At 43.5% G+C, this 13765-nt stretch overlaps 1 protein-coding gene across 4 annotated transcripts in view; it reads right to left on the bottom strand.

Annotated features, from left to right (window-relative positions):
• Nucleotides 1-10697: 10697 nt before the first annotated feature.
• VWA3B (von Willebrand factor A domain containing 3B) overlaps nt 10698-13765 on the bottom strand; it is a 113104-nt gene continuing 110036 nt past the window's right edge. For all 4 annotated transcript variants that reach the window (XM_073352884.1, XM_073352910.1, XM_073352903.1 and 1 more), the window contains 2 exons: nt 11845-12065; nt 10698-11190 (listed from right to left, as the gene is read on the bottom strand). In XM_073352884.1, the coding sequence (XP_073208985.1) occupies nt 11186-11190; nt 11845-12065 (226 nt within the window). In that variant the 3' untranslated portion in view covers nt 10698-11185. The remainder of the gene's footprint in view (nt 11191-11844; nt 12066-13765) is intronic.

The following is a 13765-nucleotide window of genomic DNA, read 5'->3' as shown; positions in this document are numbered from 1 at the left end:
TGATGGAATCCTGTGCGTGAGAGTGAATGGCTTGTAAGAGGAGGTGAAGAGCTTGTACATTTAATCAAGGGTGGGGTTGGGAGAGTAAAGGTATGTGTGTTAACAGGGCAGATTGAGGCATTGCTGAAAGAGGGCAGAGTTAAGCTTGCACAGAGAACTTTTAACTGGGCATGTCCTAGTTTTCAGAAGTTTGAGTTTTGCTCAACTCAGCATTCTGCAAAGGGATGACATATCACCACACAACTTTAACTGTGTGTTAAGGTAGGTGTTTTGCTATTCAAAGGTCTCCATAGAGCAGACATAACGTATGTGGGAGGTGTCCCTAGCAACCACTGTCCTCTCCGCAACAGCCCCTCAGAGCTAACAGATCATGTGGGAAATAGGGGAGTGACAGACAACAGGGATAAAGAGGTAGGGACTAAGCACCTATTTGTATTTATCTATAGGTATTTCCATGGCACTCATCACTGCAATAACACCTCACACACATTTAAGACTTCAGTCTCAACACACCCACATAAGGCAGTGTGATGGGGCAGATAAGCCCCACACTGCAAACAAGAGGGTTAATGAAAGCCTATGGACCCACCTGGACCCACCCGACTACACCTGCAGCCAGTGTCAGGCATAGAGAAAGAGGGGAGTTAAAAGTTGGAGATCTAGCCCAGTTCAGGCCTACCCAGGGGGAGAGGAGAGCTCTGCTTCTCCTGATCTGAGACAAGCCTGGTTGAAGCAGAGACATAGGATACATCTACACTGGGGGGGAACCACAACACATAGCAGCAAGTCTTAGATGCTGTAAAACCCAGAAGCGGTGAGGGGTCTCACAGCCCAGGCTCCAGCTCGAGCAGGAATGTCTAAACCCAAGTCTGTAAACCCAGGCTCTGAGACAGCTGCCATGGGTGTTTTTCTGCAGTATAGATGTACCCTGAGGTAGTTTGCTGGCTGGATGAGCCTGCTAGAAGGGCTCACCAGATCCTGGGAGGAATCAGCTGCAGCACAGACGGCTTGAAGCAAGCCGTAAATAGAAGGGTGGGGTCCCTTTGAAGTCTCATCAGATGATCTGGTTTTGAATTAAAGAAAAGGAGGACTTGTGGCACCTTAGAGACTAACAAATGTATTTTGTTACAGAATAACACAGCTGCTACTCGGAAACCTGGTTTTGAATTGTAATTTTCTATTCCTGATTTATTTTGGACCAGACCACCCTGAAAGGGGTAGGGCTGAAAATTGTCTTGGCTGGAGGGCCAACACACTGCTACCTCAGACTTTGCATGAAACAGTGACCTATTAATGGAGAGCTGCAGCTGAGTGAGTCATGCCCTGATGCAACCAGAGACAATCCAGTCACATTATCCAGATGGCAGCATATTGTAGGTGGCCCAGTGTCCATATAAAGAACAGGTTTAGTTTAACTGCTCGGAGCAATATCACATCACTTTCTATGCTACGTGACTCCCATTAGAAGGGTCAGGCGTGTAACTAATTGGAGTTCAGTCACAGTCACCAAGCCAGTTAGAGCTTAGCAAACAAGGTGCCAGTTTGCCATTTGCTGGGGATAGGGAACTGAATGGAGTGCGGAGGGAAAGACCCTCCCCTCCAACGCATTATTAAGGATCTACAACCTATCCTGAAGGATGACCCAACACTCTCACAAATCTTGGGAGACAGGCCAGTCCTTGCCTACAGACAGCCCCGCAACCTGAAGCAAATACTCACCAACAACCACATACCACACAACAGAACCACTAACCCAGGAACTTATCCTTGCAACAAAGCCCGTTGCCAACTGTGCCCACATATCTATTCAGGGGACACCATCACAGGGCCTAATAACATCAGCCACACTATCAGAGGCTCATTCACCTGCACATCCACCATCATGTGCCAGCAATGCCCCTCTGCCATTTACATTGGTCAAACTGGACAGTCTCTACGTAAAAGAATAAATGGACACAAATCAGATGTCAAGAATTATAACATTCATAAACCAGTCGGAGAACACTTCAATCTCTCTGGTCACGCAATCACAGACATGAAGGTCGCTATCTTAAAACAAAAAAACTTCAAATCCAGACTCCAGCGAGAAACTGCTGAATTGGAATTCATTTGCAAATTGGACACTATTAATTTAGGCTTAAATAGAGACTGGGAGTGGCTAAGTCATTATGCAAGGTAGCCTATTTCCCCTTGTTTTTTCCTACCCCCCCCCCAGACGTTCTGGTTTAACTTGGATTTAAACTTGGAGAGTGGTCAGTTTGGATGAGCTATTGCCAGCAGGAGAGTGAGTTTGTGTGTGTGTGTCCGTCCCTGGGAAAAAAAAAAGGGGGGGGGGTGAGAAAGCCTGGATTTGTGCTGGACATGGCCCACCTTGATTACCATGCACATTGTAGGGAGAGTGGTCACTTTGGATGAGCTATTACCAGCAGGAGAGTGAGTTTGTGTGTGGTTTTTGGGAGGGGGGGGGGTGAGAGAACCTGGATTTGTGCTGGAAATGGCCCAACTTGATTATCATGCACATTGTGTAGAGAGTTGTCACTTTGGATGGGCTATTACCAGCAGGGGAGTGAATTTGGGGGGGGGGGGGGTGGAGGGTGAGAAAACCTGGATTTGTGCTGGAAATGGCCCAACTTGATGATCACTTTAGATAAGCTATTACCAGCAGGACAGTGGGGTGGGAGGAGGTATTGTTTCATATTCTCTGTGTATATATAAAGTCTGCTGCAGTTTCCACGGTATGCATCCGGTGAAGTGAGCTGTAGCTCACGAAAGCTCATGCTCAAATAAATTGGTTAGTCTCTAAGGTGCCACAAGTACTCCTTTTCTTTTTGCGAATACAGACTAACACGGCTGTTACTCTGAAACCTGTATATCTTCAGGGACTGGGTCAAAGTTTCCTGCAGATCCCTCTTTCATGGAGCTGCCACTTTTTCATGAAGGGAAGAATACTCATTTGAAATCACAATTCTGCAAACTGAATGCTAGGTTACCGGTAAGCATTTTTCTTCCATGCTCTATGGTTCTACAAAGTAGCCTGGTGTAATCTTCTTATTTTTCCCCCCTTCCTCTGAAGCATCAGTAGATGGATACTGCCACTGGCATTGGGCACTATCTCTGACTTGAAGGATCAAAGATCTGATCCAGAATGACAAATCCTATAGTATGTTCCAGGCAGGTAGGTTAATGTGACAGTTTCTTTCTCGGATTCTTTTTTCTTATCAGAGGGAAACAGCAAGGGAGGAAGGAACATACACAGTGAATAACATCCTGATGGTCAGCAGGGAATTACACAAGGGAGATTGAGAAACATCTTACTGAAAGGGCACCATATTAACACTTGCCTTCTTATCACAGATCAGTAGAAAGAAGGTGACAAATGAAAACATATCCTCTTGTACATGTTCAGTGCTGTGTGAATCCCAATTCAGAACTCAAAACATGCAGATTAAATTGGCCAGAACAATAAAACAGTATAAATCATGTAGACAGTTTCTAGACTTAATGAGAAATAATGAAACAAAAAAGTTTAACTAAATTGACAGAAAATCTTTCAGGGATCGCAATAGGTAGAATTAATAAATGTTACCCCATGAGAGGATCTGAGGGGTCAAACTACAGACCCAGAAAGGAACAACAATGTGGACCCTTAAGACAAAAACAGGGAAGATCATCTATCACTTTCCATGTCTCTACAATAAATCCATTCTTAAAAACTAGCTTCTGTCTAAAGTGCCAACAAAGATCTATGAGCAGCCCTTTATGACCTATCATCCCCCAAACACATTGATTACACTTCCAGTTCTAAGACTCCAGCATGGTTTATAAAAAGAAGAGGAGGACTTGTGGCACCTTAGAGACTAACCAATTTATTTGCCACAAGTCCTCCTTTTCTTTTTGTGGATACAGACTAACACGGCTGCTACTCTGAAACCTGTCATTTTGATTTAATATTTCTCACACATTAGGATTACATCCAGTAGAAAATTGCAGTTCCTCCCTGGGCCAAGTTTTCAAAGGGGCTTCAGCTTTTGGTTGGTATACAACTTTGCACATGCAAGTGTTTGTATGTGCAGTTATTTTACACAGTATCACTCAACTATTTATGACAAAATGTGTGTGCAGAACTCATTTGTAGACAATTTTTGTATGCCATAGGGTTTACACATTTAGGCCAGATTTTTAAAAATGCTTAGTACCCACAAATGGGGCCTACTTTAAAAAAAAAAAAAAAAAAAAAAGCTCCATTCCCATTTAAGCACCTAAATGTAGTGGCCATATTTTCAAATTTTCATATTTTCATTTTCCCTGGAGCTAGGAGCCAGCCAGGGGAAATAGGGGATGGCCTCACTCTGCCCAGCCCAGTGCAAAGCACTTTTACAAACTGGCAGACACTGGCCTGCCCGGCCCTAAATTGCCAGCATGCCAACTTCCCCTTGGGGGCAGGTCCGTGCCGCGCCACACAGCTCCCGTGCCCAATACCCCCCGACTCTCTATGCCCAGCGCCCCCCCTGGACCTGCTATGCCCAGTGCCACCCCCCCAGAAACCCACCACCACAAATGCACAGTGCCCTGCATACCACCACTCTGGCCCAGCGCCCCCCTGCCAAGCACTCCACACAGTACCCCCACTCCCTAGCATCCCAACGTACACAGATCTCTCCCACGCATCACAGCCCAGTGTCCTTCCCCACAGTCCCACCACCACAACTACACACTGCCCCATACAGACCCCCCCCCCAACAGACCTCCCACTACCTAGCACTCCAAAACACACAAACCTCCCGCACTGCCCAGTGCCCCCACTCCTCACAGTCCAGCCCCCCCCCCCCCCACAGACCCACTCCCCGACCCCCAGGTGCACTCACTGGCCCTGCTGAGCCACCGCAGAGCATCCTCCCTCCCAGCACAGTGCTAGGGGCAAGACAGCTGAAGCTCGGGAGCACAGAGCAGCCCCACCCAGCCCTACCTGCCCAGTGCTGGTGCCTGAGGAGGGAGCCACTGACTTGCCCAGCCTGCCGCTTCTGCAGAGCAGCGGGGCGAAGCAGGCCCCAGGGGGCCCACAGCAGACAGTCACTGGAGTGGCAGCAGCTGTGGGCTCCTCTCTGCCACCGGGTGAGGGGAGGGGACACAGGGTGTGGAGGAGCCGGTGGGCAGGGGCCGGTGGTGGAGAGAAACTCTGAGCTGGCTGAACGGACGAGAGGAGTCCACTTGCACTGAGCCCCGAGCTGTTGAGTGTGCCAGGCTGCGGCCGCTTTTTTGAGCATGGGCCCGGTGCCATGGCGCCACAGTAAACCTGGGACTGTCAACATGCAGACTGAGTTCATGGCGAAGAGGAGAATATACGATGTACAGTATATGGCCCTATTTTCAAAAGTGCTGAGCTTCTGTAGCTGCCACTAAAGACACTGGAACCAAACCTGCTGGAGCTCAGCACTTCCGAAAACCATGCCAATATACATACCAGTCACCACCTAGATACACAAAATGGCCATTTTGATTCTTCTTGTGAAAGCTAAGAGTCAGGAATCTGAAGCTCCACTGTGTATTGCCATGCAAATATCAGTCAAGTGAGAGAAATAACTGTACCCTGGAAAGTTCAAGGCATTTGATCATATAGTGCAGTCTAAGGAACAAAGTTTGTTGGTAAATTAGTGAAAGCTACAGCAAATATGCTATTATCTTGAACAAACTGAAGACATGCTGTCAAATCTGTATTCCCTACGATATATTATTCACAGACATCATATTATTTTCTTTATTCAGTGCACAGACCTTCCAAAACCTTGTCAAAAAGTTATAAACAAGCCATTTGTCTCTTGCTACCTGAATCTGGGCAGAAAGGAGACTGGATAAAAATCACATTACTATATCAACTGATCTACACTTTGTTCCATGGCATATCTGCCTTTTCCACTCTCTATGGCAAAACAGCTGACTACTGGTTTAACACACTTCTTTTTCAGGTGAATAGAGAGCCATGACAGGGGTGAGAATATTTTTGAGCCATTAGCCTATAAACAAAATCTCAATCCAGAGGCCTCTCAATAGCCCTTTACTATACACAGCTGCACTAAATGACAGATTCAAGCTGAGATGAACTGACATCAACTGCTAATTAAACAAGCCGTGACCAACAGATGGGAGCACTCTGCTTTATTACAATGACATTATCCAAATGCTAAATGAGCTATGGGAAATGAGAAAGGGAAACAAGCATCTCCCTGGAAATATGAATAGCTAATAGTAGGGAAACAAGCCCATCCACTAACTTGCCAATTGTCACAGCTTCCCTCTTGAACAGTTTCTTATATACTTTAATCAGCTGGATTTGTTGTGGAAGGGGAAATACAATTAACCTTTTCAAAGGTCTCCCAAGTACTTCAAATAGCTTTGCTACATTACATTAAATCCCACCCCATTACAAAATAAAAAGGAACATTTTTGTCTATAATTCACTAACACGTCACCTATTGCATCATATAATTGCACTGAAATGTATCATATCTATACTTCTCTAGAAAGTTTCTATTTTCTCCTTTCCTGTAAGTGACTTACCAGGGCACCATTTGGGTTAATTCACATGACTACCACATGAAACTGATAAATAATTCTAGGCATTTTTGGGGGTGGGAAGGAGAGAAAAAAGGTAGTGGGAAGACAGAGAGAAGCATTTACCTGTGGAAACAAATGCATGTGAATAGCTGCATAGTTATTTTAAAAGTGTTTATAGAAGCAATCACAGTAATAATAAGTGTATTATTATATATTTGTGAATCTTGTTTTTTTATATTATTTTATTTATTAAATAGTTTAATAAAACTTGGGTTTTATTGGTCATATTGAGTGAAATCATGGCGCCATTGAAGGTTGATGGGTGTTTTACCATTGGCTTCAATGCCAGGATTCCACCCATACTACATAAACATAACAAGAGAAACTAAGGAAGAGGAATGAGAGGAGCATATATTAAAATATGAATGTATTGAATACAGTTTTGGGTATAAATAGGAACAAGAGGCATAGTGCAGTTCAAGACAGAGGTTGCAATAACAGTGGTGCATAATATTATACTCTAACTTATACACGACTGTGATGGGTAGGGACCTATCAAATTAATGGCCATGAAAAACACATCACAGACCATGACATCTGATCTCTCCCCGTGAATCTGGTCTTGTGTGCTTTTAGCCTATACTCTATAGATTTCATGGGCGAAACCAGCTTTTCTCATATAGGGGGTCCTGACCCAAAAGGGAGTTACAAGCAGGGTGGGTCACAAGATTATTTAGGGTGGCATGAGTATTTCCTCCTTTACTTCTGCGCTGATTTCAGAGCTAGGTGGCCAGAGAGCATCGACTGTTGGCCAGGAGCCCATACCTTGCCACCCTTACTTCTGCACACCTGCCTTCAGAGCTTGACAGCTGGACAGTGAAAGCTGCTGACTGAGGGCCCAGCTCTGCAGGCAGCAGCACAGAACTAAGGGTGGCAATACCCTGCCAGCCTTACATCTGTGCTGCTACAGGAGGTGGCTCTGCCTTCAGAGCTGGGCTCCCAGCCAGTGGCCGCCACTCTCCAGCTGCCCAGCTCTGAAGGCAGCACCGCCGCCAGCAGCAGTAAGGGTAGCAGTACCACAACCACCCCCTATAATAATCTTGTGACCCCCCACCGCCCAACTCCTTTTTGGGTCAGGACCCCTAAAATTATAACACATAGAAATTTCAGATTTAAATAGCTGAAACCAGGAAATTTACAATTTTAAAATCCTGTGGCCATGGAATTGACCAAAATGGACTGTGAATTTGGTAGGACCCTGGAGATGGGGTTCACTCACCACTACAGTGCCTCCTGCTGACTGTCCCAGGGATTAGCTCTGCTAGCCGGTACGCCCTCTTCTGGTGCTATCTCACGCACCATCACTTCTGCTCCTGGACCCGTATCGTTCCAAGGACCATGGCGTCCTCTGCAGGGCACAGCCCTTCAGCCACATCACACTCTATTCTCTCCCCTTCTGGCAGAACTGCAGACCACTGTCCAGCCACTTCCCTAAATGGCAACTGCAGCCAATTGTCTGGCCACTTCCTCAGTGGCGGGCAGGGGGTAGGTGGAGACCCAGGCCTGCCCACTACTCTGGGTCCTGGCCCAGAAACCCTGTAGATGGCTGTTGCTTACTGCATGCCCTCCAACTCCTCAGTTCATTTCCCCATGGCCCCCAGCAACCTCTTCTCTCTTGCCTCAGGACCCCAGCCTGCAAATCTCTGCAGCCAACAAGACGCCATCTTTAGCTTCCCCATCCCTCAGTTGCTGCTAGCAGCACTTCTCTGCCCAGGGTGCTGGCACTCCTTCCTCCTGCTAGGAGCCTGACCTTCCCTCCTCGAGCTCCAGGCAGCTACTGACCTTGCTATGCCCTGCAGCTCTTCTTATATGGGTCTACCAGGCCCTGATTGGCTGCTCCTCACAGTCCCTCTCTAATTGGCTGTCTCCTGCACAGACTCCCTAGGGTCCTTTCTAATTGGCTGCCTGCTGCACAGCCTCCCTAGGGTTCTACTAACTCCTTATGGGCCAGTGTGGGGCAGATGCCCCATCACAAGGCCCAATCATGCAGTACATATTCATTCAAGTCAATGGATGTTTTTCATGAGTAAGAACAGGCCTGGGCCACTGATTACATGCAATCAGGTAACATTCCAGAATATTTTAGCTGAAAGTATGCTGGCTTGTAGACATTTCAAAATCCTCTAACAAGTTTGCTTTAGTACATTCATACAGGACCCAAAAGCAGTGAATATATTAGGCTTCATCAAGTAGATTTGCCAGTTGAATAAATTTACCTTACTAGCTAAAGAAATTAAGAACTATATTGTGCAACTCTTCCTCATGCTAGAGAGCTCCTACTCCCTCTAGTAATCCCACTGAAATCTATGAAATGTTGAAATGTATGTATGAAATCAATGGGACTGCTTATGTGAGCAAGTGTTCACCAACACAAGCAAGGGTTGCACATTCTGGCTCTATGATATTAAGAAGCTTTTGGAGAAAACATATGAAGTGATCAACCAAAGCCACACATTTGAGGACTGGGTAGGCTAGCAACAAAGACACACAAAGTGTATCTCAAGAAAAATGATGTGGACACCACAAGTTGGGAGAAGCAAGCACTACCCGACCCCAATGGTGCCACAGGAGGCATCAGGCAGTGGCCTGCTTTGAGGAGAAACGCATTGCCCTTGAAGCTGAAAAGAGAGAGAAAAGGAAGGAAAAAGAAAGAACTTTCTCCAGCGGGCAGCTGACGCACCAGGAAATGTCTGCACCTATTGCGGGTGAATCTGTGGTTCCAGAATTGGACTCCTGAGTCACCTCAGGACATAGATGTAAATCTGTGGTAGAGATCATCCTTGAATCGAGGGATCACCAGTGATGATGAGGCTGGCATGGTTTTTAAAAGGAGGCACTTTTTCATGGTGTTACATATTTCTCCCATATTACACAAGCGTGAATGGGCTAGAGAAAATATGCTGCACAATTATGAACAGGAAGTTCTCATACCACAGGCAAACAATCAGGAGTATCGAGTAATTTGTTTTTATACAAATGAAAAGACATTCAAAGTACTCAGATATTAGAAACTATGTGGGAGGACTATAAACCTTTTAAATAAACCAACAGACCGGCTTCAGAAATCAAGCAATCAAGCAGTAAGTGTAACCTCATTACAGTAGGATGTATTCAGGCTATTATAAGTTGTTCGTCTGTTTTTAACTATTAAAGGAATTTACAACTATTCAAAAAATTTCTTTTGAGTTGCTGAGATGTTGAACTTATTTTAAAATCTGCCTTGAATAAGAACAATTAAGAAGTACTGAAGACTTTGAAAAATAACGGCGAAGAGCAATGAAGAGCAAGCACACTTGGAAAGTTTGAACATATAAATCAAAGGCTTTGTATGACCACCATTTTAAGATGCTAAGGGCCAGATTTAAAAAGACATTTAGGTGTCTAAAGATATAGATAGGCACCTAGTGGGATGTTCAAAAGTACCTAAGCAGATTGGGTGCCTAACTAATAAAGCAAACGTGGTACTGAACTTCAAAAAAGGAAAACAGAGTAATCCTGGGAACTAGTATTAGGTAAGTCTAACTTCAAACTTCAGTAAAATAATGGAACAAATATTAACCCCCTAACACATAACAGACACATGTGATCCATTCTTCATGAGGTAGCAAACAATTCCAGAATGAAAGGGTTAGGAAAAAATGTAAATATCTAGGGCCAGATTTTCAAAGGTATATAGGCACTTAAAGATGCAGATAAGCACTTTTAAAAATCCCACTAGGTGCCTAGGAAATCAACAGGAGCTTAGGCCTTTAAAATCTAGTCTCTAGAGATTAATGGAACAATGCATTCATAGGACTCAGCTCTGCAATCTCACTCATGTTGATGAGTACTTACTCATGCAAGTAATCCCACTGGTTTAAACAGGAGCATTTGTCTAAGTGCTCATCAGTATGAGTGAGGGTTGCAAAGATGGGATCTGAATAAGCAGCACATATAGCACCAGACTATCAACTACTGTAAAATGCCAGATTACACCAGACAAGGATCTGGCCCATGAGAAAAACAATGATAACAGGCAAACTTGGGTTTTTATTATTTATTTAATTATTTAAATAGAGTTAAAATAAATAGTGAATGTATGGAATAAACTACATGCAGTATGTCTGGCATTTAGTAACATATTTGACACTGGCTCACAAATTTTTATTTGCAAAATTAATTCAAATTTTCTTGGGTATGATAAGCACTATCATATACACTGAAAACTGACTGAACACCTGCAAACAAAGAGTAACAATACTCAACGATGTGTCAAGTTGTGGGAATGCATCCAAAGAAATCCTGTAGGTATCAGTGTAAGGACCAGTTTTATATAACATCTTTATTAACTGTATGAATATCAGAGGTTCTCCTACGCTTCCATCCATTCTGAGACACAAAGAGGTTTGCAAAAAATAAATAAATGGTAAAGCCAATGGTGCCATAAAAAGGGGACTCTGCAGCATGTTCCACCTCATGCCACCTAGAAGAATCTCCTTTGTGGGACTCAGGTGGCCAAGGCTCTGCAGATCTGGGTAAGGCATAGCCAGGATGGGCCAAGGTGATAGCCACTCTCCTCAGATTCATCCTTCTTTCAACCTGCAGGGAATTAGTAACAGAAGAGGCTAATGGGATCTCATGTTCATTTACCCTCTGCAAATTGGAATACTGGGGAGTTCAGAGACATATAACGGCAGGGAGCCAATCATGACGTGGCTTCTGAAGAAGCTGTGACTCTACAAGGATGTTGAGAAACCTGGGCAGTACTGCAGTATCATGCTACTTCAGTACCAGCCAGATGTAGACAAACTGGATGGAATTGACACAAGAGCAACAAAAGATGAGTACTGATTTATGAGGAAAGATTAGAAGAGCAACATACAAATAGCTTGACTTAATGATGACTGAGGAGTAAACATAATAAATATCGGGAGAGTCTAAGTAAATACCCAGGATGTAGAGAAATTTGCTTAAGACTGATACCAAGGGACATAACTAGTATAAATAGATAAAAATCAAGAAAACAATCTCATCCTGATGCTGAAATTAGCTAGTTTGTGGAATAGTCTCCCAATGAAAATGGTGGAACATTGCAACATTTGAAACTAGACTGGACAAACCTCCAGAAAATATACTGCAGGGACCTTTCTGTAGTGGCAGGGGAATGGACTAAATGACCCAACAGGTCAGATCCATCTCTAATCGTTATGATTTTATGACTTGAATCAAATCATTCGTTCCCCACTTCTTTACCTTCAGTTTCCTCTTTGTCACTAGGCAGTGAATTCTTTTCTTTGTTTTTTACTTCCTTCCTGGAGGTAAATAAAAGATCATCAGAGTCTGAAGTCTTCTCCCTGCTCTCTACTTTCCCTTTTTTTTTCTTTTTTCCCCCATCTTCTTTCAATTTTTTCCCCTTTTCTTCTTCTTCTTCTGGAGATGAGTTCTGGATGGATTTCTCAGCCTGTACATTTGGGCTAGAAATCAGAAGAGAAGAGTTACTGATATACATCTGTGTGTGTAAATGTGGTATATTATGCTATTTCAAAACATTCATCTTTATTTTATTATTTTAACACTTTGTATGTCATCTTTCCCCACCTCCTACCTGTCACAGTGTTGATAAGAAAAAGACTCATTGTGCTGGCAGTAGTCTTGTGAAGTGGCCAGAGTTCAAATGTTTTCTGACTCAACCTAACTTATCAGAAGTAACAAAAGAACTAATAAAGGCCAGCCCACACCAGAGCCATGGAAGCTTCCTATAGATTTTGCAACTATGCAGTACAGTAGCTGTCACATGCCTATCATATGAGAGTATTCTTCCAAGAAAGATCCTCTGGTCTCTGAGAATCTCAATTCTAAAAAATTTCCACCAGGAATTCACATCATGCTGTAGATACTCTCTTTACAACCTATCAAAGAGGCTCCTAAAGTTGGCCAACGCAATCAAGCAATATAAAGGAAAAAACTCCTTTAACTAAACTCAGTGCTCCCGGCGCTTTAGTTTGATATGGATAATTACACTTTGGGTAGGATTGTCTTATCACAATTATTTTATTATGTATTTCCATTGTGATAGTGCCTAAGGAGTTCAAACAGGAATCGGATACTAGTGTTCAGATACTACAAGGATGAGGGTCAGATAAGTACCTGAATAGATTATACATTGATGAGGGCCTCAGTGTACTATATGCTGTACAAGCAAACAACACAAAGACAGTCCCTGCCCCAGCCAGACAGCCCAAAATCTAAGATTTAGACAAAATGATACAATACAATACTTGAATGGCCATTGAACACATGCACTGCATTGTCCACCTTGATGCCAGGGGCTATAATAGAAACGTTGACACAATCTTTATTCAAGCAGTGAAAATGGCACAGCCAGAATTAGTACTGATTAATGTGCAGCTAATGAAACACAACTGTCTAATGATTTTTAATGCTCAGTTTTTCATAAAAGAGGAAAACACTCATTGGATACTGTGTGCTAGACTACAAAAAGCGATGAACATAAAGTAATGTCATGGACAGTGCTGAATCTTTATGATTCAATCATTGAATTAAGTTAGTCAATGCCTGGTAGAGGACAGGATGCATATCTACATGATATAAAAGTAAAGTGTTAAATAAGATGGGAGAAATTGTTACACTTCCATGAAAACATTATTCCAATTACAAATATCTTAATGGAAAACAATAAAATACTGTAGCTGAGAGTGTTACTCGCAAAAGGGGAAAATTCTGCACTAATAACTGTGTTCGTCTGAGGCCACCGTCTCCCATCCTAGAAAACACAATTCTATGAGATGTAAAGCTCCAGCTATCAAAGAGGCAGTGTTGCCTAGTGGATAGAGCACTAGGGACTAGGGCTCAGAAAACCTGGGTTCAATGCCCTATTCTGCTATTCATCTGCTGGGTGACCTGGACAAGTCTCCTCACTGCTATATGCCTCATTTTCCACATCTGTAAAATGGGGATTATGATACTGCTCTCTTTTGTAAATCACTTTGAGATCTACTGATGAAAAGCGCTGTATTAAGAGCTAGGTATTACATTACCAAGAAAAAGGAGGAAAAAACTCAACCACAAGAGACAGATCTAGCCAGGCTCCAACCTGTTCATAAAACAGACTAAAAATGCAGCAGAATTATGAATATGTATATAAAAATGTAGA

Source organism: Lepidochelys kempii, chromosome 1, assembly GCF_965140265.1.
Source record: "Lepidochelys kempii isolate rLepKem1 chromosome 1, rLepKem1.hap2, whole genome shotgun sequence".
NCBI classification, from domain to species: Eukaryota; Metazoa; Chordata; order Testudines; family Cheloniidae; genus Lepidochelys; species Lepidochelys kempii.
Note: the sequence above shows the minus strand (reverse complement) of the source record. Positions and strands in the feature narration are given on the sequence as shown.